Source organism: Schistocerca nitens, chromosome 4 (genome assembly GCF_023898315.1).
Source record: "Schistocerca nitens isolate TAMUIC-IGC-003100 chromosome 4, iqSchNite1.1, whole genome shotgun sequence".
Classification (NCBI taxonomy): domain Eukaryota; kingdom Metazoa; phylum Arthropoda; class Insecta; order Orthoptera; family Acrididae; genus Schistocerca; species Schistocerca nitens.
In genome coordinates, this window is record NC_064617.1 from 347,301,677 (window position 1) to 347,328,602 (window position 26,926).

General features: G+C 41.8%; 1 protein-coding gene across 1 annotated transcript; it reads right to left on the reverse strand.

Moving 5' to 3' along the window:
• Positions 1-18,967: 18,967 nt before the first annotated feature.
• On the reverse strand, positions 18,968-23,931 carry LOC126251609 (uncharacterized). Its single transcript, XM_049952147.1, has 3 exons — positions 23,601-23,931; positions 19,849-20,128; positions 18,968-19,762 (listed from the first exon to the last, which is right to left on the reverse strand). The coding sequence occupies exons 1-3, from the start codon at positions 23,751-23,753 to the stop codon at positions 19,176-19,178; spliced, it is 1,020 nt and encodes a 339-aa protein (XP_049808104.1). The 5' UTR covers positions 23,754-23,931; the 3' UTR covers positions 18,968-19,175.
• Between the last annotated feature and the right edge of the window lie 2,995 nt (positions 23,932-26,926).

A 26,926-nucleotide genomic window follows, 5' to 3' on the forward strand; every position in this document is an offset into this window, starting at 1 on the left:
TTTAGATGTCTGAGAAATTTAGGAACACGTGTGGCACTACTGACCCTCTGGCTTATCTTAGAAGATAGGTTAAGAAAAAGCAAACCTATGTTTTAAGTGCAAGCTTTTGGCAGTGTTAACTGGAATACTCTCTCTGAAATTTTGAAGGTAATGGAGGTAAAAATACGGAGAGCGAAAGGCTATTTACAACTTGGATAGAAACCATACAGCAGTTATAAGAGTCATAGGGCATGAAAGGGAAGCAGTGGTTGAGAAAGGAATGAGACAGCATTGTAGTCTACCACCGCTATTATTCAATCTGTATATTCAACAAGCAGTAAAGGAAGCCAAAGAAACATTTGGTGAAGTAATTGAAAGTCAGGGAGAAGTAATAAAATCATGGAGGTTAGACAGCAAGAGACTTTGAAGAGCAGTTGAACCTAATGGTCAGTGTCTTGAAAGGGTGACATACGATGAACAACAACAAAAGCAAAACTAGGATAATGGAACATAGCCAAATTAAGTCAGGTGATGCTGAGGGAATAAGATTAGAGGAAATGAAACACAAAGTAGCAGACAGGTTTTGCTATTTGGGCAGCAAAAAACTAATGATGGCCAATGTAGAGAGGGTAAAAAATGTAGATTTGTACAGAGTGCACCCTCGAATGGAAGTGAAACATGGACAATAAACAGTTTAGGCAAGAAGAGAATAGACGTTTTTGAAATGTTGTGCTACAGAAGAATGGTAACGATTAGGTGGGTAAACCATGTAATTAATGAGAAGGAACTTACTTAAATTGGGGAGACTGGATATTTGTGACACAACTTGGCCAAAAGAAGGGATCGGTTGACAGGATACATTCTGAGAGATCAAGGGATCATGAATTTAGTACTGGAGGGAAGTGTGAGGGGGTAAAAATTGTAGAGGGAGACGAAGAGATAAATACAGTAAGCAATATAGGTTGCAGTAGTTATTTGGAGATGAAGAGTAGCATGAAGAGGTGTATCAAACCAGTCTTTGGACTGAAAACCGCAACAACAACAACCAAAACCACAACCAAACAAAGTATCAGTTTTACACTATTATTGATGATTTGTGGATTTTGGGGAATAAATATGACAACATGACAGTTGTCATTAATTTAATTAACTTGCGTTTTGAGCTCATAGAATTTCTATGGGACAAGGTGACCCATGAGTGGACGAGACAGTGTCACTTTATGAGAGTTCATCTTCCTATTGTTCCAAATGGGCAGCCAATTCATCTACCTGTAAGCTGGTAGCCAATTCACACTGAGTCTTGTAGATACTAGGTACGAAAAGTTACCTTACATTACATGCAGATATATTAACTGTTAGTGAAGCATATGAGATAGTATATAAGTGCATTAAATTTACTAGTAGGTGAAAGAAGTGTGATAGCTGATAACTTACTCAAATGCAGGATAGGTGCTTTTAATGGAATCCTCACTAATAGTGTGGTCCTTCCCCTCTCCAAGTTACCTCTGCAGCTACAGGCCACCTAACATTGTATTACTCTAACTGTGGGATAACGTAGCAGAAAATAAATTCCTTGAAGAAGAGGGCACCTTGGAGAAAAAATGATTACATCAACTAATTAGTTTTCTAACTTTTAGCTACATGCATTTTAACTAAATGGTGCCAATATGTTCATATTCCATCACACACTAAATTTATTCTCCAGACTGATCCATGTCTACAGAGAAGCAATATGGAAGATACCGATTCTCCCTTGTTGGAAACACTTTTTTCATGAAACACTATGCATCAAACAGTACAATGCTTCAAAATAGGATCCTTTTGCATCAATATATTTTTGTCAGTTGTACTTCCAAGCATTGTAGGCCTTGGTTGGAATTTCATTTAGGGCACACACAACAGCAGCTTTCAAATTGTTGATTGTCTTGGAATGGAGACCTTTCAATGATGATTTAAACCATGGGGTGGAAAGGGGGAGGAGGAAGAAGTCTGTCAGAGTAAAGTCGGAACTGTAGGTGCAGCAGAAAGCAGGTAGGGATAGGAAAGCATTGCAACATTGTTTTTGACCTGATAAACCCTCAGCAACAAGGTGTTGTGGTTGTGCGCATTGTCATGGCAGAACTTCCAGGAAACAGTGAGGTGTGGACTGATGCGTAAGTCTTTTCTTTCAGCTTCTTGAGTATGTGAACACAAAAAAAAGCAATGGCAATCAGTTCAGCACATACAAACTCATGGTGGATGATACCATATGCATCAAAATATGCTGAGCATTGCCTACACTTTGGATCTGTTAATGCATGGCTTTTTGGGCTGTGGTGACAGATATGCCTCTCTGAACACTGTCATATTCGAAAAACCACAACTCTTCTTCTGTTAAAACACTGCTAAAAATAGCATCATTCCAGAAGTTCTTCATAGACAAGTACTTGGTTGAATTTGTGGTGGTCAGTCAAAATTTTAAGAACTAGTTTTGCATACACTTTCTTCATCTGCATTTGTTGAGTTAAATGTTGTGGGTAATTGTTTTAAGTATATCCATTGGGTGAGCTATCAGACAAACAGTCATTCTACTGTCTGTGTTCAAAAGTTCATGCACGTGTCACACTGTCTTCATCTTTCAACTTTGAAGGGCATCCAGAGCGAGTTTTATTGTCAAACATCATCCCACATTCCGAAGACAGTTTCTGGCACCAAAATACTTGCCATTTTGAGACAGTGATTCCCAAATTCCTACTCAATTATTAGAAACATTTCAACAGCTGACTTCCCAAGTCTCAGGCAGAATTTAAACAAATGCTGTTATTCGATGAATTCTGCATCACTACTGAAACAAGACCACCAGACAGAGGCTCATACCCTGAATTTCCGGGAGGTCTGAGGAAACTGGGGTTGCTTGCATTGGGAAGCTAATAACCCTCACCAACATCACAGGCAGGTAGACCATGCTCTGACCAATAGGAGCATTAGAATAGAACTGGTGACATTACTTTGGGACATAACTTCTATAAAATCTTGTGGTACAAAGTAATGCTGAAAAAATTTAGGAATGGCACATCTTGCTGTGTTAAAATCTTTGATACTAGCAACAAGATTCAGCTTTACCATTGTTGTATTGCGGCAAAATTTTTATTAATGGGACTACTACTACTACTACTACTAATAATAATAATAATAATAACAACAACCTTGCCATTGCTGGTACCAAGCCCAGGGTCTCATCCCGCAAATGATGATGATGGAGGAGGAGGAGGAGCAGGAGGAGGAGGAGGAGGAGGAGGAACACCTTATTAAAAAACCTGGGCCGATCTGGTTCAGGATGATAGCATCCAGTGAAGACCCCAGCCTAGGGTCCTGCGTAAGAGGAGCTTCAGTTCCCAATGATGGATAGAACTTCTCAGAGAAACCTCTGCAACATCTGCTCAGAGCCAGTGGCAAAAGGTCAGCATCTGTTCACCTATTTCGCGTGGCTACAAACAAAACTTTGGAAAAAAGCACTCCAGCTCTATTCACTCAGCAAAAGCTAGACTCACAAAGCAAGCATAATAATGAATTGTGAGAGGAAAATTATTGATATGCCAGGTGGTAACCAATCCATCGGTGCCCACAGTAGCACCGCAACTGGACTACTGGATTCCAGGGAGTTCGGCCTACAACGAAAGAAGGAGGGAAACTGAGCCTGTGGCAAACTTTCCACCATAGTGAAGACACACAATGAAACACTGGACAGCAGTACACCAATCACAGCAGAGAAGTGATACGAATTAGGAAAGAGGCTGGATGAACAGAATATTTTGATATTAAGAAGCAAAGAGACTTGCATAACACATGGTAATACTATTGACTTCTGTAACTACAGACTGTTCGAGCAAGACCGATAGGAAAATATCTAAAGGATTCCCACTCCTGGGAATGGCCTTCACAGTCAACAAGGCAAGCCTCCAATCAGAAACAGAAGTAACACCAATTAACAACACACTAGGCCCTAATGAAAATGATGCTCACAAATGTGCTAGTCACTCTTACATGATAATCAATGCATATGCAGCAATAAACAAAGATAACAAGAGAGACTGTGGCAATAACAAGTACTGGGAGTCATTAAAATTTTAATAGGTACTTAAAATTCAAAATTCGGTAGAGGAAAAAAGAGTATGTGATACAACAGGGCAATATTCAAGACACAGATACACTAAGAAGAATGGCCAGATATTGGTCAAGCTATGTTACCAACAGAGTATGAGTATGTCAGCTGATTTCAATTTAAAAAAAAATAAATTATATATATAATAGAGGGAAACATTTCACGTGGGAAAAATATATCTAAAAACAAAGATAATGTGACTTACTGAACGAAAGCGCTGGCAGGTCGATAGACACACAAACAAACACAAACATACACACAAAATTCAAGCTTTCGCAAAAAACTGTTGCCTCATCAGGAAAGAGGGAAGGAGAGGGAAAGACGAAAGGATGTGGGTTTTAAGGGAGAGGGTAAGGAGTCATTCCAATTCCGGGAGCGGAAAGACTTACCTTAGGGGGAAAAAAGGACGGGTATACACTCGCGCGCGCACACACACACATATCCATCCACACATATACAGACACAAGCAGACATCTCACAAGGCTTGTGAGATGTCTGCTTGTGTCTGTATATGTGTGGATGGATATATGTGTGTGTGTGTGTGTGTGTGTGTGTGTGTGTGTGTGTGTGTGTGCGCGCGCGCGAGTGTATACCCGTCCTTTTTTCCCCCTAAGGTAAGTCTTTCCGCTCCCGGGATTGGAATGACTCCTTACCCTCTCCCTTAAAACCCACATCCTTTCGTCTTTCCCTCTCCTTCCCTCTTTCCTGATGAGGCAACAGTTTGTTGCGAAAGCTTGAATTTTGTGTGTGTGTTTGTTTGTGTGTCTATCGACCTGCCAGCGCTTTCGTTCGGTAAGTCACATCATCTTTGTTTTTAGATATATTTTTCCCACGTGGAATGTTTCCCTCTATATATATATATATATATATATATATATATATATATATATATATATATATATATATATAGGCAGAGATGTCTGCCCAAACTCTTTGTCTTTAAATGTGTCTGCTTGTGTCTGTATATGTGTGGATGGATGTGTGTGTGTGTGTGTGTGTGTGTGTGTGTGCGCGAGTGTATACCCGTCCTTCTTTCCCCCTAAGGTAAGTCTTTCCGCTCCCGGGATTGGAATGACTCCTTACCCTCTCCCTTAAAACCCACATCCTTTCGTCTTTCCCTCTCCTTCCCTCTTTCCTGATGAGGCAACAGTTTGTTGCGAAAGCTTGAATTTTGTGTGTATGTTTGTGTTTGTTTGTGTGTCTGTCGACCTGCAGGACTTTCATTTGGTAAGTCACATCATCTTTGTTTATATATATACAAAGATAATGTGACTTACCGAACGAAAGTGCTGGCAGGTCGATAGACACACAAACAAACACAAACACACACACAAAATTCAAGCTTTCGCAACAAACTGTTGCCTCATCAGGAAAGAGGGAAGGAGAGGGAAAGACGAAAGGATGTGGGTTTTAAGGGAGAGGGTAAGGAGTCATTCCAATATATAAAAACCAAGATGTGTAATTCATTGTTCAAGTATCCTTAGGGGAATACCAAAATGGCCCTATATCAATTACACCCAAGATCAAAATTCAATTGGCATCAAACAGAATAAACAAGACCATAGTGATACCACAGTTCAATAGGTCAACACTGAGGTGTCAAGGATCAGAGAGACATGAGATGAAGAGACAGCTAAGACCTGAGAAGAACTGAAAAAGAAGGTAGTCAGTAAAGATCTTATTGCAAGATGGTGGCAAGTGAATGATGTGCACTAATGCAGCTCACAAGTTACTTGAAATTTGGAGGTGTTATTAAGCAGTTAGTCCATTCTATACATTCAAGATTTATGTGATGAGTGCCTAGTGACATATTAGCATTTCACTTTGAATATGCATTTTACGAATTTGCTCTTACTATGGGAAACTTTATAACAAACGGCACTGCCAATAGCCAGGTCGACCAGAATCTTGGGGTCAAGTAGACACTGCGAGTTATGGCCGCATCTCCTGGTGCTGCAGACGTCAATGCTAAGAGGTTAGTGTAGTGCTACAAACACAGGATAAACTCAGGTTTGTTACTCAAACGATCTCTGATATTGTCACTGCAGCACTGGTGGACATAATACAGAAAATTCTGAGACGAATGCAAGTGATACATGAGCTCTGGACAAATCATTAAAAGAAACTGAGAATAGGGCACAACTGCTGAAGCAGAAACTGGTCAAAAAGTCTGGGAAGCTTGAGCAATAACACATGCAATCTCAGACTGTTTGGAATTCCAGAGAACAACAGAGAGAATACAGACAAATTAGCGATGAATCTTACCCATGAGCACCTGGGCCTGCAGATGACAATGAATGACATTGACAGAAATCAGAGTGGGAAGTAGGAGGCCAGGAACTACAAAACCGAGACCCATTGCAGTGAAGTTCTTGTTGTACAGGAGAAAACCTGACATCTTCAGAACAAAGAAGAAACTTGAAATCAGGTCTGTCTGACAATACGAGAGGATCTCATTTACATTTTGAAAACGCAATTTTGATACCTGAGCTACAAAATGTATGGACAAATGATGGCATGATAATGGTGGAGGACAAAAATGAAAAAAGATCAGTTTGCAATGCAAATAAACTATAAAGCATGTACTTTAGGAGCTAAGAACATGTCAACTCTTGCAGCGGCTCGTTTGGGTGTTTATATTGTTGTTACAGATCATAGTTACCCATAACTTAACTAATGCGTTAACCATTTTCTTTCGCTTTGTTACTAATTTCTATTTCTTATTGTTTCTTATGTACTTTGTAAATTACAGCACCAACTTAGTTTTAATTCTATTTTTATTTAGCAATTATCATATTTTTGTTGTTACTTACCATTAGCATAATTAATAGTGCACTGTGTTTTTATTATCTTACTGATGTGCACTGATTATTCTAGCTCTGTGAAGCAATATTCTTTCCCTGTTACAATTCAGCTATTACATGACTGTTAGTGATCCTGCTGGCCTTAGCCACAAAACCTCCCTTCTCACTGAAGATACCTGCCACTTTCACCTTCTGGAACCTTTGCTGCCCCACCCTAGTGAATTCCTTATGCCCTGTTCCCACACCAGCACTTACCCAGAGTTAGAAGTATTCATCAGCAGCATCCATGCGTGACACCTGAACGCACTAAGCTTCATGTTGCACATGCAAATATGTGATCTCTGCCCACTTGTCTCTGTCGGAGACCTGGCTCAAACGAGGCATTCCCACAAGTATGGAAATCTAGAAAGCTACATCTTTCTAAGTCACAATAGATGTAACAGATGAGGAACTGGTAAATCTGAGTGATTTATCACTTACTGTGCTACACACATCCAAGAATGATGAATAAGAAAAAGTGGAACCTAAGATAAAGAGTTCAAATCACCTAACAGAAAATGCCTAACACATATCCTCTACCAACCTTCTGAAATAGGCTGTCTTGTTGCTTCAAAATTGCTCTCTCAACTCTTGAATCAACAAGCAAGCATATAATTTTAGCTGGTGACACTAACAAATTTTCTACGTAACAGTCCTTCTAGTGTGAAACCGAAGCGCACGTTTTGTTCTTCAAACGTAACACTACATCTAGCGCCTACCTGTCACACGACCAACAGTCACATACTCATAGATATATTTGCAATGACATTCCCAAACAGAGTAATTCATACCTCTCAAATACCTGCACCTGGCATGTCTACCCAGGGCACAATTCTCATAACATATTTGCTAGAATGTCCCAGAAAGAAACCACACCTGACTACATACCGAGGTTTCATACGCATTAATTTTATCTGAACTTGCAACTGAGTCACAAGGAATAGTTTGGAGGATGACTTCTATTCCCTTTCCAGATATAAACAAAAAACTTTATAGGTTTACCAACAAACTTACTCAGCTATGTGACAAATATGCTCCCCTAAAGACTGGAAGAGTCCTCTAGCTGATGAATTAAAATAGCTCATGAATCTCGGGGATGTTCCAGTTTGTGTGTACAAACTACAGCCTACACCCAAAAATCTTATCGCTTACAGGCAAAAGCGGAACAATCAGTCAAGCTGCGACAAATGCTAAACTTAGGCATGCCCATACATTAACAGACAACCTACCCCACAATTGAACTGTGAACGATACAGATACTCCTTGATTACTTCATGGAGACAGACAACTGTAGCCACGCAAAATTCTGTCTAAAGTGTGTTACTTGCAATACCATCAAAAAAGCCAACATGCATATCAGATAAGCATCTACTGGACATGATGACATTGCAGTCCAAATGATGAAACTTATTATTCACTCACTATTAGCCACTATAACAGATACCTTCAACTTCTCCTTAACCATAAGTGTTTTCTCTGAAGCCTCGAAACACGGATTACTTATGCCACTACCTAAAAATGATGTTGCCACAGCAGGATTCTTCCTGCATTGTCCAAGGCCTTAGAATATATATTCCACAACTAGCTACTAAAATCCCAATTACAAATGACTGACTAGACGAATACATATCATGTTTCTGTAAATATCACAGCACAACATCTGCTTTAATAAAGTTAACATATGCATACAGGAGCAATGGTAGGCCTGAAACTTGCCATGGATGGAAAAGAAGTGATCATCATTTGCTTTTTAAACTGCAGCAAAACCTTTGACACTGTCAACTATGACATTTTACCTGTCAAACTTAGCAGTCTAAATTACTCACCCACTGTGGTGCACTGATTTTGCTCTTATCTAACATGTTATCAGCAATTAATCTGACATGTCATCAGCAATGTATTGTATCTGGCACCATAAAGTAACAATGGAGGCAGGTAGTACCAGGCCTCCCCCAGGGCTCGGTATTAGGTCCTACACTCTTTTCACTGTATGTCAATGATGTCTCATCTGTTTTGTCCTATTGAAAGTACCAAAAGTATGCTGATGATCTTTGGTTGTACAAGCATCTAAGGGCAAAACCAATAAACCTGAAGATACCTTTTGCAAATTTCAATACTGACCTGTGCGCACTATCAAAATGGGCGCAGAATATGGGGTTAAAACTCAAAACCCAAGCAGTACTGGTTGGCAATTATAGACTCATTAGCCTGAAATATTGGTAATTCCTACAGCTTTAATCGTTAATGAGACAAATATCAACTTCTGTCTCTCAGCAGAGAGACTAGGAGTAACAATAGAGGAAAATCTAAATTGGACTGAGCAAGTAACTGCAATGTGCTACAAGGCTTCAGCCTCGCTCCCTGCCCTACAAAACATTAAATGCTCTTTCCTCTTGACACGAAACAGAAACTTGTAAAAAACACTAATACTTCCAATTATTGATTACAGGCACGTTATCTTCGCAAGGTCTTTCCCAGGAAAGCTTATGGCACCTGGAACTACCTGTGAACATCTGAGTTTGTTATATTTGTGATGTTCGACACTCTGATCATATTTCGCCATCACATGCACAGCTGTACTGGCTATGTGGAGACAGGTACAGACATTTCCACACACTCTGCCTCCTCCATTGTCATTTCAACATATACTGTCCCTCACCTCTCTCCTTGATCTTAACGCACTTGTCTGAACAATGCGACAGAAACATCTGTACTCGAAACAGCAAAATACTTCCTGTCCCACCCACTTTCTCAAAGTCCTTTTTAATAATAGCAACTTGACTCTGGAATAATCTAGCTCATTGTGTCAGAGAACTTAATAACCTCTCCAGTTTCAAAAGAAGTTAATGGCATATCTAATGAAGCAACAATAATGCCTACCATTGTCCCTGTATGCATTTGTTACCCCCATTAAATCCTCCTTTCCAACCAGATCTTCCTCACTTCCAAGTGTTCTTAGCTGGTGCAGTCCTCTTAAATTTCCCTTCCTCACAACTCACTAGGTCAGAAAATATCTGTTTTGTAAATCATACACTATTTTTATAACTCCTATTATTATTATTATTATTATTATTATTATTATTATTATTATTGTCATCTTCATCATCAACATCAGCAACAGCAGCAGAAGTACTGCCAGTATTAACTTTATTAGCTCGTTGTCAGTACTGTTTATTCACACTGTCTCTACAGACTCTCAAATCATTTTATTACTATTTCTCATACTAAAATTAGTTATTTCTTAGGCAATTATGATATAAAAAAGTACCACATGTGTGAAAGCTTGGACCAATGTAAGAGAGGGCCAGAAGGCCCTAATCTGATCAGATTATATGAATAAAATGAACCAAAGGAGAAAATTTGTCTTATCAAAAAGAGGAGGCATCACAAAGGAATGACATGTGACCAAGCACTGAAGAACAGGTAAACAGCAAACAACAATTGGAGCAGTGATGAAACTAAATTAATCTAGCAACATTCATTCATAGAGGCACGAAAGCAAATGACAAGTCACATCAGGAGAGTCAAAAGAAAATATGAAAAGGCTCAATTAAAAGGAACAGAAACAGGTTGAAACAGTTTGGCCACATTACAGAACACGAAAAGAAAGACAACCAAGAAGAGCTCTGGAATGGACAGTATTTGAAAGGAAACCAACTGGAAGACCATGAGCAAGATGGAGTGACCAGGTGAAGGATGATGAAAATTGGAGAGGACTACAATGGGAGGAAATGCTGAATAATAAGACTGTAGGACAAGAGGGTAGATTGGAAGAGGCTTTGTGAATGCTCTGCATAAGTAAAAATGCTTCGGGAAGAAGAAGAAGAAGAAGAAGAAGATTATTTTTCAAATTCCAACACACGAGATTTATACAAGACATTCAAAACCAGAGGCTTAGGATACCTATCACGAAACTGGGTTTCAGGAAAAAGGATGGAGAAGTGGCACTGAACAACAATGAGAACTGCGAGGCACTGGCGAAGTACTTCAATGAGCTATTTATTTTTCCAAGACCGGCAGAGAGGGCCCCAAGGAGCCAAGAAATAGAGAGAAATGGTACCTCAAAAGCACCAGATGAACTGGAGATCAAGAAAGAAATGATGAAACTGAAAAAATGTTAGAACAGCAGGAGAAGATGGCACTGTAGCTGAATTACTAAGGAAACTTGTGCCAAATACCATCAGACAAATGGCACATATCACACAAGTCATGTGGAAGAGTGAAGTAATACTAGAAGATTAAAGTGCTCAGTTATATACTCTCTACATAAGAAAAGGGCTAGGACCAGCACTGAAAATTACTGAGGGATACCTTCATTGCCCATCACATACAAAATTCAATCACAAGGCCTGTTAGACACGACACAATTCCAACTGGACAGCACGACAGACTACCAAACAGGCATCAGGAAGATCTTTTGCTGAACAGATAATCTATTTAAAGACAGTCCTGAGATACCAAGTGATGACAAGCAGAGACTGTGCACACCTTTGCAGATTTCAAAAAGACAACTACCTACAGACCAGAGTTTCCCGAACTGTGTTCTGTGGGAAGTTAATAAATGCCCTGCAAAAAACTATTAATAACATGGCTTTTTTCAGATATTCTGTTGATACTAATTATGTTTTAAAATTTTATTATGATTTGTGTATCATTAACATGACCTAAAATCAAAGTGATCACTAAATAACACAAGTTATTTCCATTTTTAAAAAAATTACTAAGATTCCAGATAAAAAAAAGTGTTCCACAAAGTTCCAGGATTTTTAAAGTGTTCTGTCAGACGATTTTGGGATCCCCTGCTATGAACCATTACTGATCCATGAGCTGCAAGAGAGGGTGTCCATGATGAGAAGACAGTGAATCTTATCAAAAAGACACTAACAAATAACAAACCCAAAATTAAATTAATGGTAGACTTGTCACAGTCCTTCAAGCTTAGAACAGGAGTGAGACACTGGGTAAAGGCAATTCACCGCTGTTGTTCAGCATACTATTAGACGAAGTTGGCAAAAAATACAGAAAAAAAAACTGAAGGCACAGAGACTTTATAAAACAGTCAATCTTGGAAGGAAAACCAAATGACTAGATATCTGGCATTCGCTGCTGATCTCACAAGAATGACATAATACAAAAAATACACTAAAGCAAATTGAGGTCCTGAAAGAGAAGGCCGAAAAAGTCAGACTACAGACATCCTCCAAGAAAATAGAATACATATCAAACCAAAAAGATGCACCAAGAAAGACAGCCAAGAGATCAAAAGACTTAAAATACTCGTGTATCTAGGGGAGAAGATACAAGTAAAACGGATAGAGAAAGCAGCTCACAAATAAAAAAATCAAAAGGAGGCGAATCACTCATGTAAACTGGAAACATTTACAGTAAATTCTTCCAATCATGTATTGTGAAAGTGAGACACTACGATACTGTCATTAAATGGGAAACTTTATACATGACAGAAAGATGCACTAGAAAATATCAAGAACTAGAGAGAAGATCCTAGGGCCTAATTAGACAGACAAAGGCTACAAATTGCTCAGTAGAAAAGAGACTAACACAGTACATGACGATAAGAAATATTAACCGAAATTTTACAGGCATATCTAGAGAACACAGGACGCCTGACAAAATAAACAGATCTTGGAGTACACTGAAAGCATTAAAATATGAAATGGATGACCAGCATCAGAAAAGATCTGTAGGATGCTGGTGTCTGCCTGAGCAGAGTTAAAAGCGGGCAGTCCAACAAGATGTGAACCACCGTCAAAGCTGACACGCAGCGACATAAAGGTGGGTCTTCACGGTGCAATAAATAGCTGTGTGTTATCTAGGTGTGGCCAATGCGCAGCCGGCCGAGGACAGATGGCCCGAAGTTTGTTGAGTGAAGGAAGGGTGCGCCATTCTTCACTCCAGGTGCGAAGTACCTTCTGCCACAAAACTGACCTGAGGTCACTCTCCGAAAGGCCAATCTCCAAGGCAGGTGCACCAACAGCCTGTTTGGCCAGCATGCCAACACGTTCATTTCCCGGGATGCCGACATGACCTGGGGTCCACACAAAGACCACAGAGCGGCCGCAACGGGCAAGAGTATGGAGGGACTCCTGGATAGCCATCACCAGACGAGAGCGAGGGAACCACTGGTCGATAGCTCGTAAAACGCTCGGGGAGTCACAACAGATAACGAAGGACTCACCTGAGCAGGAGCAGATATACTCTAGGGCGCCATAGATGGCGACCAGCTTGGCACTGAAAACACTGCAGCCAGCCGGCAATGAGTGTTGTTCATAATGATGGTCTAGAGTAAGAGCATAACTGACACGACCAGCGACCATCGAACCATCAGTATAGATAACATCAGAGCCTTGAAATGCGGCAAGGATTGAAAGGAAGCGGCGGCAGAGGGCCTCAGGAGGGATTGAGTCCTTCGGGCCCTGTGCCAAATCGAGCCAAAGGCATGGGCGGGGCACACACCACGAGGGTATACGTGGAGGGGCCTGGAAAAAGAGGTGGAAGAGGGAAAACCTCACACCCAGAGAGAAGAGCTCTGACGCTAACCGCGATCGTACACCCTGACCGGGGCCGGCGTTCTGGAAGATGGATGACCGACTGAATGAACAGGAGACGATAATTGGGATGACCGGGCCAGCTACAAACATGTGTAGCATAAGCGGCCAGTAATCGTTGGCCCGGAACCGCACTGGAGAGACACCTGCCTCCACAAGTATGCTGTTGATAGGGCTTGTCCTGAAAGCTTCAGTGGCGAGTCAGATCCCGCTGTGAAGGATGGGGTCAAGCAACTGCAATGCGGAAGGTGATGCCAAACGGTAAGCCAGGCTCCCATAATCTAGACGGGACTGAATTAATGTCAGGTACAGCCGTAGAAGTGTAGACTGATCGGCACCCCAGCTGGTGTGACTCAAGCAACTAAGAGTGTTAAGATGCCGCCAGTACGTCTGTTTAAGCTGCCGAATATGAGGGAGCCAAGTCAACTGGGTATCAAAAACCAATCCCAAAAACCGATCCGTCTCCACCACAGCAAGAGGTTCACAGTCAAGATAAAGTCGTGGCTCAGGGTGAACAGTGCATCGCCAGCAGAAATGCATAGCGCAGGTCTTTGTAGCCGAAAACTAGAAGCCATGAGCTACAGCCTTGCGGATAGCGCCCTGCAGCAGCTATCCAGCAGCTGCAATTCCAGTGGAGCTACAGTATAGGCAGAAGTCGTCAGCATACAAGGAATTTGAGACAGATGTTCCCACTGCCACAGCGAGCCCATTAATTGCAACTCAAAAGAGGCACAGAGACTTAAGACAGATCCTTGCAGTACCCCATTCTCCTGAACTCGGGAGGAACTATGGGAGGCCGCAACTTGCACGCAGAACGAATGAAGTGACAGAAAATTTTGTATGAAAATCGGGAGCGGACCCCGTAGACCCCAACCATGAAGCGTAGAGAGGATGTGATGTCGCCATGTCGTATCGTATGCCTTCCGCATGTCAAAAAAGACGGCGACCAGATGCTGATGGCAGGCAAAGGCCGTACAGATGGCAGACTCCAGGCACAGCAGATTATTGGTGGCAGAGCGGCCCTTACGGAACCCACCCTGAGACGGAGCCAGAGGGCCCCGAGACTCAAGTAGCTAACTCAATCTCCAGCTCACCAGGCGTTCGAGCAACTTGCAAAGAACGTTGGTGAGGCTAATGGGGCGGTAGTTGTCCACCTCCAGTGGGTTCTTTCCAGGTTTCAAAACGGGGATTACAATGCTTTCCCGCCATTGCGATGGGAACTCACCCTCAACCCAGATACAGATGAAAAGGTCTAGGAGGCATCGCTGGCAGTCTACCGAGAGGTGTTTGAGCATCTGACAATGGATGCAATCTGGTCCGGGAGCCGTATCAGGACAAGTGGCTAGGGCACTTTGGAATTCCCAATTACTGAATGGAGCATTGTACAATTCAGGGTGGCGCGTGTGAAATGAAAGGCTCCGACGTTCCAACCGCTCTTTCAGGGAGCGGAAGGCCAGTGGTTAATTCGCAGAAGTGGAACTCTGAGCAAAATGCTCTGCTAAGCAGTTTGCAATTGTGTCGGAGTCAGTACAGACTGCTCCATTCAGTGAAAGCACAGGTATGCTGATGGGGGCCCGATAGTCATAGAGTCACCTTATCTTGGCCCAAACCTGTGATGGAGAGGTATGGAGGCCAATGGTGGAGACATACCTTTCCCAGCATTCCTGCTTGCGTTGGGGAATGAGGCGGCGGGCTCGCGCACGGAGCTGTTTAAAGGCGAGGTGTGCCAATGAGGGATGGCACTTGTGACACCGGAGCGCCCACCTGCGATCTTTAATCACCTCAGCGATCTCAGGCGACCACCAAGGCACAATCCTCCGCCAAGGGGACCCAGAAGAACAGGGAATGGCAGATTCTGCAGCAGTAACTATGCCAGTGGTGACAAGAGTGAACCACCGCATCAAGGGCGTCACTGGAAAGAGGCTCAATAGTGGCAATGGAGGTGAACAAGTCCCACTCAGCTTTATTCATAGCCCATCTGCAGGGGCGCCCAGAAGAGTGATGCTGTGGCAGTGACAGAAAGATCAGAAAGTGGTCACTACCGCACAAGTCGTCATGCGCACTCCATTGGACAGATGGTAATAGGCTAAGGCTGAAGTCTATGGCTGAGTACATGCCATGCGCCACAATGAAATGTGTAAAGGCACCAGTATTTAAAAGAGAAAGGTCGAGCTGTGCCAATACTTGCTCAATGATGCTGCCTTGGCCTGTTGCCACTGAGCCACCCCACAGAGGGTTATGGGCGTTGAGGTCACTCAGTAACAGAAAAGGTGGTGGCAATTGGGCTACCAGTGCAGCCAGGACATGCTGGGGGACATCACCAGCTGGTAGAAGATAGGGACTGCAGACAGTAACAGCCTGAGGCGTCCACACCCGAACAGTGACAGCCTCTAAAGGTGTTTGTAGAGGGACCGACTTGCTGTAAAGAGAGTGAAGGATGTTGATGCAGATGCCACCAGATACCCTCTCATAAGCTGCCTGGTTCTTATAATAACCCCCATAACCACGGAGGGTGGGGGTTCGCATCGCTGGAAACCAAGTTTCCTGAAGAGCAATGCAGAGGAAAGGGTGAAGGCTGAAAAGTTGTCAGAGCTCAGCTAGATCGTGGAAAAAACCACTGCAGTTCCACTGGAGGATGACACTGTCCATGGCCGAGAAAGGCATGAAGGGACTGAGAAGGCAGATTACGCCATTAGGTCACCTGCTGCCACCAATTGAGTACCAATGGGAGTGACATCTATCATGTCTGAGGGACCGGTGAGATCTAGGTCCTCAGCGGATGCCAGAATCTCCACCGCATCCTCAGACGCAGAGCTTGTAGGTAGCGGTAGAGTGGGTGCCACCGCAATTTCCTTGATCTTAGGGGGTCTTCGATTTCGATTTCTTACGCTGTTCCTTTGGTTGCCCTTGCCGGGACTGAAGAGGACAGCGAAGCCCTACGACCAGCTACCTGGGGCTTCTTCAGCTCCTGGCAGGTGTCTGGTTTGCCACTGGTAGGAACCTGGGAAGGGAGTGACCCAAGGGATTCCTTCCTAGTGAGAGAAGCCGAAGAAGACTTACGCTTCTCCATCTTAGAAGTGGGGACTGGTGTACCCGATGGTTGAGGGGGGGGAGGGGAGGGGGGGATGCTCCTGAGGTAGGTGGTGCAGGAGCAACAGGGAGGGAAGTGCCCCCCACCATCAAGGAGGAAGGTGTGGTCCTTCGGCTCTGAGAGTTGACTGTATGTGGTGCAATGGGTGGAGCTATAACAAGAGTGACAGTGGCGGCATAAGATGACGTCATCCGCATGGGATGAAGCCATTCAAATTTCCGTTTAACCTCAGTGTAGGTCAGTCGGTCCAGGGTCTTGTATCCATTATTTTCTGTTCCTTCTGTAGAATCTTACAGTCCGGCAAGCGAGGGGGATGGTACTCTCCGCAGTTGACACAGATGGGAGGCGGGGCACATGAAGTATCGGCATGGGATGGACGACCACAATCGCAACATATGAGGCTGGAAGCACAGCAGGAAGACATACGGTCGAACTTCCAAAACTGGAAACACCGCATTGGAGGAGGGATATATGGTTTGACATCACAGTGGTAGACCATCACCTTCACCTTCTCTGGTAATGTGTCACCCTTGAAGGCATGACGGACACAATGCACCAAATAAGACGCCCTTCTCCAATTGTCTCTTGGGAATAATTTTGAAATATGGTGGTCAAACCCAAGAGGGGACCATCACATAAGGGCTGAAATGTTTGAGACTCTGTTTAGTTGCCTTTTACGACAGGCAGGAATACCGCGGGCCTATTCTTACCCCCGAACCCTGGTGATGCTGGTGTAATAGACTTAGACACAAGACAGACAAATATTCAACCACAAAGTACTGAAGTGGAATGTGAGCCAAGAGATCAAAAAATTGGAGACAGGAACAACTTGGATGGAAGAAAGGAAGAAAAGGCATATTGAGACGACAAGTAGATGATTTGGATGGTCCTCTAGTGGCCTATGTATGATAACAATAACAATATGGTAAGATCAACAGAGTGGAAAATTCCAAATATCTTGGGGAATATATGCAAATAGGAAGAGCAAACAAGGAATCCAACACAGAATGAACAGAAAAACTTCTGAAAGCTTACAAACTCACATGGACACACAATGATGAAAGAAACATTGCAATACAGGCCAAACTCGTGCACTACAACTCAGTTGTGCTACCAGAACCACTATACACATCAAACGATCACAATTGAAGCATCAGGCATCACAGAAATAGAACAAAATGGAATGTAAAATCCTCAAAAAAAAAATTTTGAAGCTGTACACAGAGATAGAACATGGATGAAGAGACCAACCAAAGAATTATATGAACACACAGACAGACCTACAGACATGATTAGAAAACACCAACTAACATTCAATAGACACATACATAGAATTAACAACAACAGACTCACAAAGACTATTTTTGATGCAGTAAAAACCTCAATCAAAATATCCAGTTGGCTTAAAGAAACAGAAGGTGACCTAAAACAAGCAGGAATCAGAAAGGAAATGATAAATGAAAGAGAAATTCAGGAATAAAATTATGAACACAAAATCTGAAGTAAAAGAAAAAAAGAAAACAGGGAAAATATGAACAGAGCAAAGGAAACAGGAACAAGACAAAATCAAATAAACATGTAACATTGAAGTTAAACATTTACAGGCAAAAATGTGTAGTAGTAACAGTAATAGTAGTAGTAGTAGTAGTAGTAGTAGTAGTAGCAGCAGCAGCAGCAGCAGTATAATATTACTAATAATAAAAATAAATAGGGTGTCTGCAGTATCTGAAGCACACTGAAAACTCACCCTGCCGGGATGGGAATGCTGGGTTTTATCTTCATTGTAAGAAGAGTTTTAAAACATATGGTGCCTAAATGTCAAAAAACAATCAATGAAAAGTGGCATATACAACAATATCTGCCTGATACTGTGTGATCCAGAGTTTGTGCTGACAGTATGTGGTTTTATCACAACAATTCTTCAAAAGGAAGAAAAGCAACATTAAGGTTTAACATAATGTCTACAACATGGTCATCAGAGATGGAGGGATAAAAGGGGAAGAAATTTGACTGTGCCCTTTGAAAGACACTACCTTGCTATTCATGTTAAATGATTTAGGGGATATGAGCAGCCACCCCTCGAATACAGGTCCAGTACCTTATCTTTGTGTCACCTTGCTCTGATGCTCCAACACATATGTGAAAAACTTGCAGTCTGTTTAGCTCTACTAGACACTTCATTGTAATTCGCATAGCATATCCGTCAATGTAGCAGCAATAAGTTGTAAAGCTATTGAACCTTCCCCTACATCCCCACCTTTGTTTCATATGGTTTCGCCTTGTCCTAATCAATGTCCAGCTAGAAAGTGGTAACTGCAACTTTTCAAACATTAAAACTTCAATATGGTGAAGAAGCATACAGAAACATGTACTTTATTACAAGCATCACCATAGATTTTAGAAGAAATAATAAGTATCACTTGCAACAAATATCAAAACAAGAAAAATACAAAGTACTGATTTTTGTGCTTTACATTTCACAATAAACAAACAGAACTATGCTTTAAGTGTTATTACACTGTCTAGGAAATCCTGTGTTAATACGGGCCTGTTACTTACATGCAGTCCAATAAATGCAACCAACAGATCTTGTCTGCTATAGAGGTACCATCCCTGATGCTGTATAATTCAAGAAGCACATATAGCCACTTAGGAAAATATGAGATAAGCATTGCAACAGCTCGCTTGTCTTCCACCATTTTCTTTTTTATTTCAGAAACTGTGACTGTCTTATTAAAGTTTTTATCTTGGTTATCCTTTGGATGTAAATCTGGGTCCACACTCATCATCACTGCCAACATTCGATATTCTGGTGGGAACAGTTCAATTATACTACCTTTCTTCTGGTGCAGGACAGCCCTTACGAATTGAGAGATGATACACAACATTCTAGAATGGGCTCTGGACAAAACCAAAAGCTCATGAAGGATGCATGCTGATAGCTTAAAAACAGATGGTGATTTTGAGCACAAATCAATAAGAGAAGACACTTCTATTTTTTCCAGTTGGTTTTGAAGGACAGAAAATTCTCTCTCATCTAGTATCAAAGTTTCTTGACACAGATTTACAATGGTTCTCTCTACATACAGTGGGAGATTCACAGCCAGATTTTCTATGTTTTCAAGTGAGAGCCTAATGTTGTCTGCAATACAATGAACATCCTGATATTAATATTTCCTTCAACTATTCTTAAGAAGTGATTCAACTGGAAAATATTATTAATCTTACTTCTTTTCTGCCAAAGTTGTTGAAGAAATTCTGTGCCTTCATTACATACATTTGAAGTAAAATGTATTATTACAAACGCTACAACTTCATTCTTCATGTCAAAATTTGCATTTATCTCCAATAATGCTGCAGTAAATGCAATTAAATATTTAGCTTCCGTTGCTGCTAGATGTTTGTAATCAAACTTATCGGACATCAAAATTGCATCCAAAATATTTGTTGTTGTGATTTCAAATGGAAAGTCAATGGATGGTGGTCGTACTAAATAACGTAAGAGTTCCTGGAAAAAAAAGGAGAGTAAAAATTGGAAAAAAATGAGTTTTCTGGCTGGAATGTCTTAGGCCATCAGAACATCACATGTAGTACAGGCAGTTTATTAGACAATCAAAAACAAAATCAATACATGAGATTATTTCAGTATCAACAAATAAAATAAAAAACAGCCTGGAATATAATTATCACAGAGAGAGGAACAAAAAGTACACATGGGTGATAAATGAAACAAAGCATGAAACTGAGTTTCAAAAGCACAGATAAAATAAAAATTGCCAACAACCTGAATAATAGCTACATAGATACAGTAGAAAACCTAATGCATGAAAGTAATAATCATGGAAGTAACCATACCATAGTCACAGATAAACTAAGCCACTTAGTGTTCTTGAAATTGGCAACTGAAGAGACTCCGGCAAAGATTTAAAAAATTCTAAAAGCAAGTGACTTAAGGATTGAAATTGTTTTCAGTGAGTTAGCAATTAATTTTTTTTTTTGTGTTTTCGAAAGGTGTAATTGATTTGCTGTTTGTGGTGTGGTTAAGATGTTTAATTTATTGTTTGGCTGTTCTTGTTAGGTATGGATATGATGATCAAGTTCAACAGCGCACGAGGTTGCGGGTGGAGATGGGGGAGGTTATGATGTTCTTGATTAAGTTTCTGCAGACGTTGGGATTAAAAGCAGAGATTGTCAAATGCAGTGTCGGGAGAGAAAATATAATGTTGGCGAGAGCTCCGGAGTCTCGGACCAGGGACAGGTACATGTGGCGGTATCTGAAGGACAACCGTTGGCACTCCATTAGACGTGGTTCCTGGTTCAAAAATCTAGTGTGGCCATGAGAAGATTGTTTTGAGGACTTACTGTTTTTGTTATAGGTTCTCTATTAGATTTTGTGCACATAAGACTGGAGTGAGTGAGAGGATGGTGTTAGACTGATTTTCTTTTTCTAAAGATGTGTGCTCTGAGTATGTGAAGTAATAGGGGAAAGTTGGGTGGGCCGGGGGTGATGGTTGAGGTAGACGCATCATAGTTTGGGAAGAGGAAGTATGGGAGGGCTAAGTATCAGGTTGGTTTATAGATGTGGCGGGCTGTTACTTCCGGGGGTGGCTATGCTGAAAGAGTTTTCAGGGTTTTGAAGGGGCATACCAAGAGGGAATTGGTGGGGTTAATTGAAGAGTATATTAAGGAGTGGAGTACTGTAGTTTCTAATGCTTTTTCGTCATACTGGGGTTTGGGGAAGAACGGTTATGATCATTTAGTAGTAAAGGAGGCAAGGAGGGGAGTACTGTAGTTTCTAATGCTTTTTCATCATACTGGGGTTTGGGGAAGAACGGTTATGATCATTTTGTAGTAAACCACAGATTAGGGTTTAAAAATTACAAAACTGGGTCATGTACTAATACAACAGAGGGGTTTTGGGAGCGGTTAAATCAGTCAAAGTGAGGGGGAAGAGGCACTCTTCTAAGCTGCAACCTCACTTAGATGAGTATTGCTGGTGGAATAGCGGCCTGGGCATTACTGTATTTTTCGTCTTTTTCTGAGGGCAGCAAGTAAGATATACAGGCCAAGGGTGGTTAGTCGAGGGGGTTTGATCTGGGGGAGCATTGTTTCATGATTATGTCGGTGAGGATCTTTTTTGTTGCAGTTGCTTTTGAGTTGTAATGTGTTAATGAGTTTCATTTATTTTGTGATTTTTATTTGTTGGCGATTTTTTTATTCTTGGGGCGGGGGTGGGGATGGATTTGGGGGTGGGGGTTGGGCTGGTAGGTAGTGGGTGGTTTGAGAGTTTTTCATGTTTTTCTTTTTTGTTTGTTTGTGTGTGTATGTTTTTCGGTATCATCAGCTGTGTCTGACCTATGTAAGTTAAGGGAAGTGTCCGATTCCATTTTTATTGTTTTAGCGATAGTTGTGGTTGATCTATATAGCTCAAGGGAAGTGTCCGATTACAATTTTTGTAGTTGTAGGTGTATTTTGTGGTATCGACATTTGCGGTTGAGCTAGATAGGTGGATTTTGTGGGTGCAGTGGAATGTGATAATATTGTGTCATTCTTTTTTTTTGTCGCCGTTTTTTTGTGGTTTGGAATCGTGCTGTGTCTTTTTTATGTTTATGTTTAGCTTGTCCCCACCCTAAAACCCAAAATTACCCCCTTGTCCTCTTAGTTTCATTACATTTTTGGAGGGAGATGTTATTGTTGTAGTTATATGTATTTTCGTGTTTGTTGTCTTGTTTATGTAGTGACGTCATAAGCGCCATATTGGATATGCTGAGCATGGTCGCCGTATTGATGACATCATGTGTAAAAAGCAGACGTGGAATCAGACGCTTCTTTAATCCCCATCAACTTAATGAAAATTGTACCTGTGTACAAACAAGGAAAGCATAGTTATACTAAGATTACGGATTGATCCCTTTAGCATCAGGCTGCTCAAAAATATTAGCAATGCTCAACTGCTTTTCTGGAAAAACATAATGTGCACAGCATATATGCCAAACAGGCAAATAACAGTTTTTAGGTAGGCTGCAACAATAGACAGTGAGCGAAATTGGAAGCAGCAGATAAACACTATTTCCAATAAGGTGTGTTCAACAAACTTTGCAATCAATTAGTTTTGTATGTATTTCAAGGCATCTTGTGTATCATGGACTTTTTGAGCCACACATGCAACATGGAATCACAGTATGGAGGAACTCTATCATTGCAGGAATAAAAAGAACGCTCACACTACATAAAAACTGATTTGGATATATTGGCAAAGGAACAAAACCGATCTTGTAGAAATTGTTTTAAGAATCTCAATATTTTAACATTTTAATCACTGTACACCAAATATTTAGGACCAGTGTGACTATCACTAGATGCTAAATTGGGGACAACTGAGACCCGAAATCCAAATGGCAAGGAACAGAAAAAATTGCAGTGCCTTTCTCATAAACTACACAGTTTTCAAAATACTCCAGAATCAAATTAATAATAGTATTGTTTGCAGAATTACAAAGCCTCAAAACTGAGAAGACTTTCCCTGGAACACTAATAAAATTTCCGGCAGAGAGACAATTATATTGTTTGGTAGAATAAATGACCAGATGTTGAGCCACAGTATACCCTTGGAAAAATAAATTTTGTTTGCCATGTAAACAGAAAGTGAACTAATATAAGAATGTGAATTCTCACTAGATCGAATCGTTGTACTATACCACTTATGTAAAATTAAATGATACGTCACAAAATCATAATTTTTTAATTCTTGTATTGTAAATAATGATGTACTGTATAATATTATGTATTAAACCACTGTGTGTTGTATTGTATACGGTACGCTAGTACACGTGTATGATATCTAGATGGTAAGCACAATGGCGTGTCCACTGGAATACGTAAATAGCTCTACGAAAATAAATTTAAGGGAGCAATAAAGAGCCAGTCACAATTTTTACTGAATTCTCCTAAAAGAAAAGAAAAACACTCTTTCAACTTACCAACGTAGCAACTTTTCTCTCGTCATTATTTCGAATTTCTTTACTTGATAAAATATGAATTAAGGCAGACGCATAATCATTTAGGTTACCGCTGTTCAAGAGGCAAAATGGAAATTCCTCACCGTCCCTCTTAGGGTACAGATCAAAAGCCATCGTTAACTATTTTGTACGTTACAACAAAACATAACATTCCGTATTAATAAGCCTACAACCACAGCATTTATTACTATAATCTATCTATTGCAATGTATGAATATAATAATCAACACTCAACAGGTATCTGAAGCAAGGACGTAACACACACCATCCACGCGGGGCGAGATATACCCAGCGCGCATGCGCAGCAGCAGACGATACGCGCGGAAAGAAAATAGAATTGTCTGATGTCTTAAGGCCCGTCCACACGCAACGATCTGTCTGTGCAAATGTCTGCGCACATCACATCTGCGCAGACAGATCGTTACGTGTGGACAGAAGATTTGCACCAACCTGAGGTGTGTGCAAACCTGGAAGTTGGAGTTGGAGGGTTTTTTTTTTTTTTTTTTTTTTTTTCCCCGAAGGGGGCGGGCTGGCAGCAGCTTACTATGTACGCCGCTCTTCAGCCTACAGAAGTTGTGTTAAAAAGATGAAGATAAGAAAAAAATAATAGTTGGCGACAAAATCGGTGATTTAAAGGTAAAATGGCAGAAAATTCTAGAACTTAAAACATAAAATACAGGGTTGATGATACTAAGAAAATACACAAGAAGCAGAAAAATAACAGACAGACAGTTAAAAAACACGGCGACAGTCTGGTTTCTGTTCGCAAAATATAAAATGCACACCCAGCGACAGCATGATTTCTGTTCGCATCACTGTGGAAGGACGCACAACACTGAACACTCACTTAAACACGGCACTAAAAAGTGGGCACAAACATGCCATACCACAGCCGAGAGCAGGTGGGGGGGAAACAGGACAGATGACGGAGAAATAAAAAAAGGGGGGAAGGAGAGGAAAAGGGGAAGGGTGGGAGGGGGGAAAGAAGCCAGTGGAGAATGAGGACCCATAAGAGGGGTGGGGGGCGCTGAGCAGACGGGCCAGGGAGTGGGGAAGGCAGAGGAGGGGAATGCAAAAGGACTCGGGGGGGGGGGGAGAAGGGACCTAGGGGGAGGATGGGCGGGGAGAAAACACAGGAGGGAAGGGGGGGAGGAAGAGGGAGCCCAGGGAAAGGACGGAGGAAAGGAGGGGGAGTGAGGATCAGAGTTGATAGGAAGGATAAATGGAGGGAGAGAGGGCATCATCCGGGAGGGGGAGTTGACGGAAGCCACCTTGGGAAAGGAGATGGAGGGTGTAGAGATGGAGGGTAGGGGGGACACAACGGTGAAAACGTGGCAGGGGGCGGGGATGGGAGAGGAGAGGAGCAACCAGGGGGTGAGGGGGTTCAAGACGGCGGGAGGTGTAGAGGATGCGGATATGTTCGAGGAATAGGAGGAGATGGGGGAAAGGAATGAGATCATAGAGGATCCGCGTGGGGGACGGGAGGCGGATACGGAAGGCAAGGCAGAGTGCATGACGCTCAAGGATCTGGAGGGACTGATAGAATTTGGGGGGGGGGGGGGCAGATATCCAGGCAGGACTGGCGTAACAGAGGATGGGACGGATTAAGGATTTGTAGGTGTGGAGGAGAGTTGGAGGTTTGAGCGAAACCTCTCAAATCTGTGGGTTCAAATCACATCTGCGCAGACAAGTTGGAGCGTGTGGACAGGAGATCGCCGCAAATCTGGCGCGAAACAGATGTTTGCTCAGTCTGTGTTTGTATTTGTGCGCACAGGGCATTAAAATGGCTGATACTCGTCAGTGTTCTCGAGAGTTTGTTAGTGAATTCGTCGAAATATATAGAAACCACCCATGTATGTGGAAGATTAAAAGTAAAGATTATAGTGACCGAGACAAAAAGACAGCACTATACAATGCTCTAATTGAAAAATTGCGGGCGGTTGACGCCTCGGTAAACAGTGAAACAGTAATAAAAAAATTAAAAAATTCGTTGCGAACTGTTTACCGAAAAGTTTCGCCCTGCAAATCTCGCAGTAAATTTACGTGAGAAAACTGCTTTCGCTTTAGCAGCCACTGTCTACACCATTTTGACTGCTTTCTGTTTCCTGTGGTTGGTCTGAACGTTTTTTGCAACACACGTTGTGAACACAGACCACAACAGAACTTCCTCCATTTCTATATTTCAAAATAACTGAATTAAATTTTTGACGTTTACGGCGAGCGTAGTCGCTTGCCACTGACATTTCTTTTCTAGACCGACAGATGGCGGGCGAGTAGTAGATTGGGGTTTGTGTCGTGTGAACACACTACATTTGCAGCGATCTTTTGCATGTACAGACATCTGCGCCAATGTCTGCGCAGACAGATCGTTGCGTGTGGACCGGGCTTTACGAAGTCGTTCGTTCTACCGCGCGCAACCCAAGGGCGATGTATGATATACTGGCGCGTCATACGTTCAAATTATTTCTCTGAGCTCAAGGTTGCTATTTAATAAGAAATTGTTTTTTACCATTATTTATTAAGTGTTTTTCTCTTATGTAGCTAAGTACTGTTCTGAATTACAAACTCAACAGTTTTATGTTACGACGCTGGGACACATAGGTATATGCATATAGAAATTTACATTTATACAGCAAATTGCACATGGAGGATCCATCTGTTTTTGAAGCTATTGCCCTGGCAGTGACAGTTGGGTTCGACACTGGCTGAAAATATTGAATATATTTAATGTTAATGAAAGAACTGAGGCCCGAAGATCCGCAATAATTTCGGAACTTCGTTAGGATGGACATGGCCTGTTTCGAGAAGCTGCTGATTATGATAGAAGACGGATTTAGCAAGTGTGACGCAGTCATGAGGGAGGCTATCTCACATTCTCGAAAGTAAGAAGTAAATCATATGTTTATACGTTTTGTGATTATACTAGCCTAGATCACTGATAAAACACCAGTAAACGCCCTGTAGCGACGCTGCCGCGCGCTAATTCAAGCTCGCCGGTGTGTGTGTGTGTGTGTGTGTGTGTGTGTGTGTGTGTGTGGGTGGGTGGGTGGGTGGGTGTGGGTGGGTGCTGTGTGCGCGTGTGTCAGTGCAGTGCTGTGCGGTCGTAATTACTGTACACGACGTCTGTGTAGTTCCGCGCCCAGCCTCTAGAGGCGCTGTGTTTTCTAGCTTTTATATACGTTATGTTTATTATTATTATTCCTTGTTTTTTGAGTTAATTAATAGTTCCGTGCCTCCTGGCTTGTGTGGACGAGTACTGTTTTCTCTCCAATAACTACGGAAGTTTT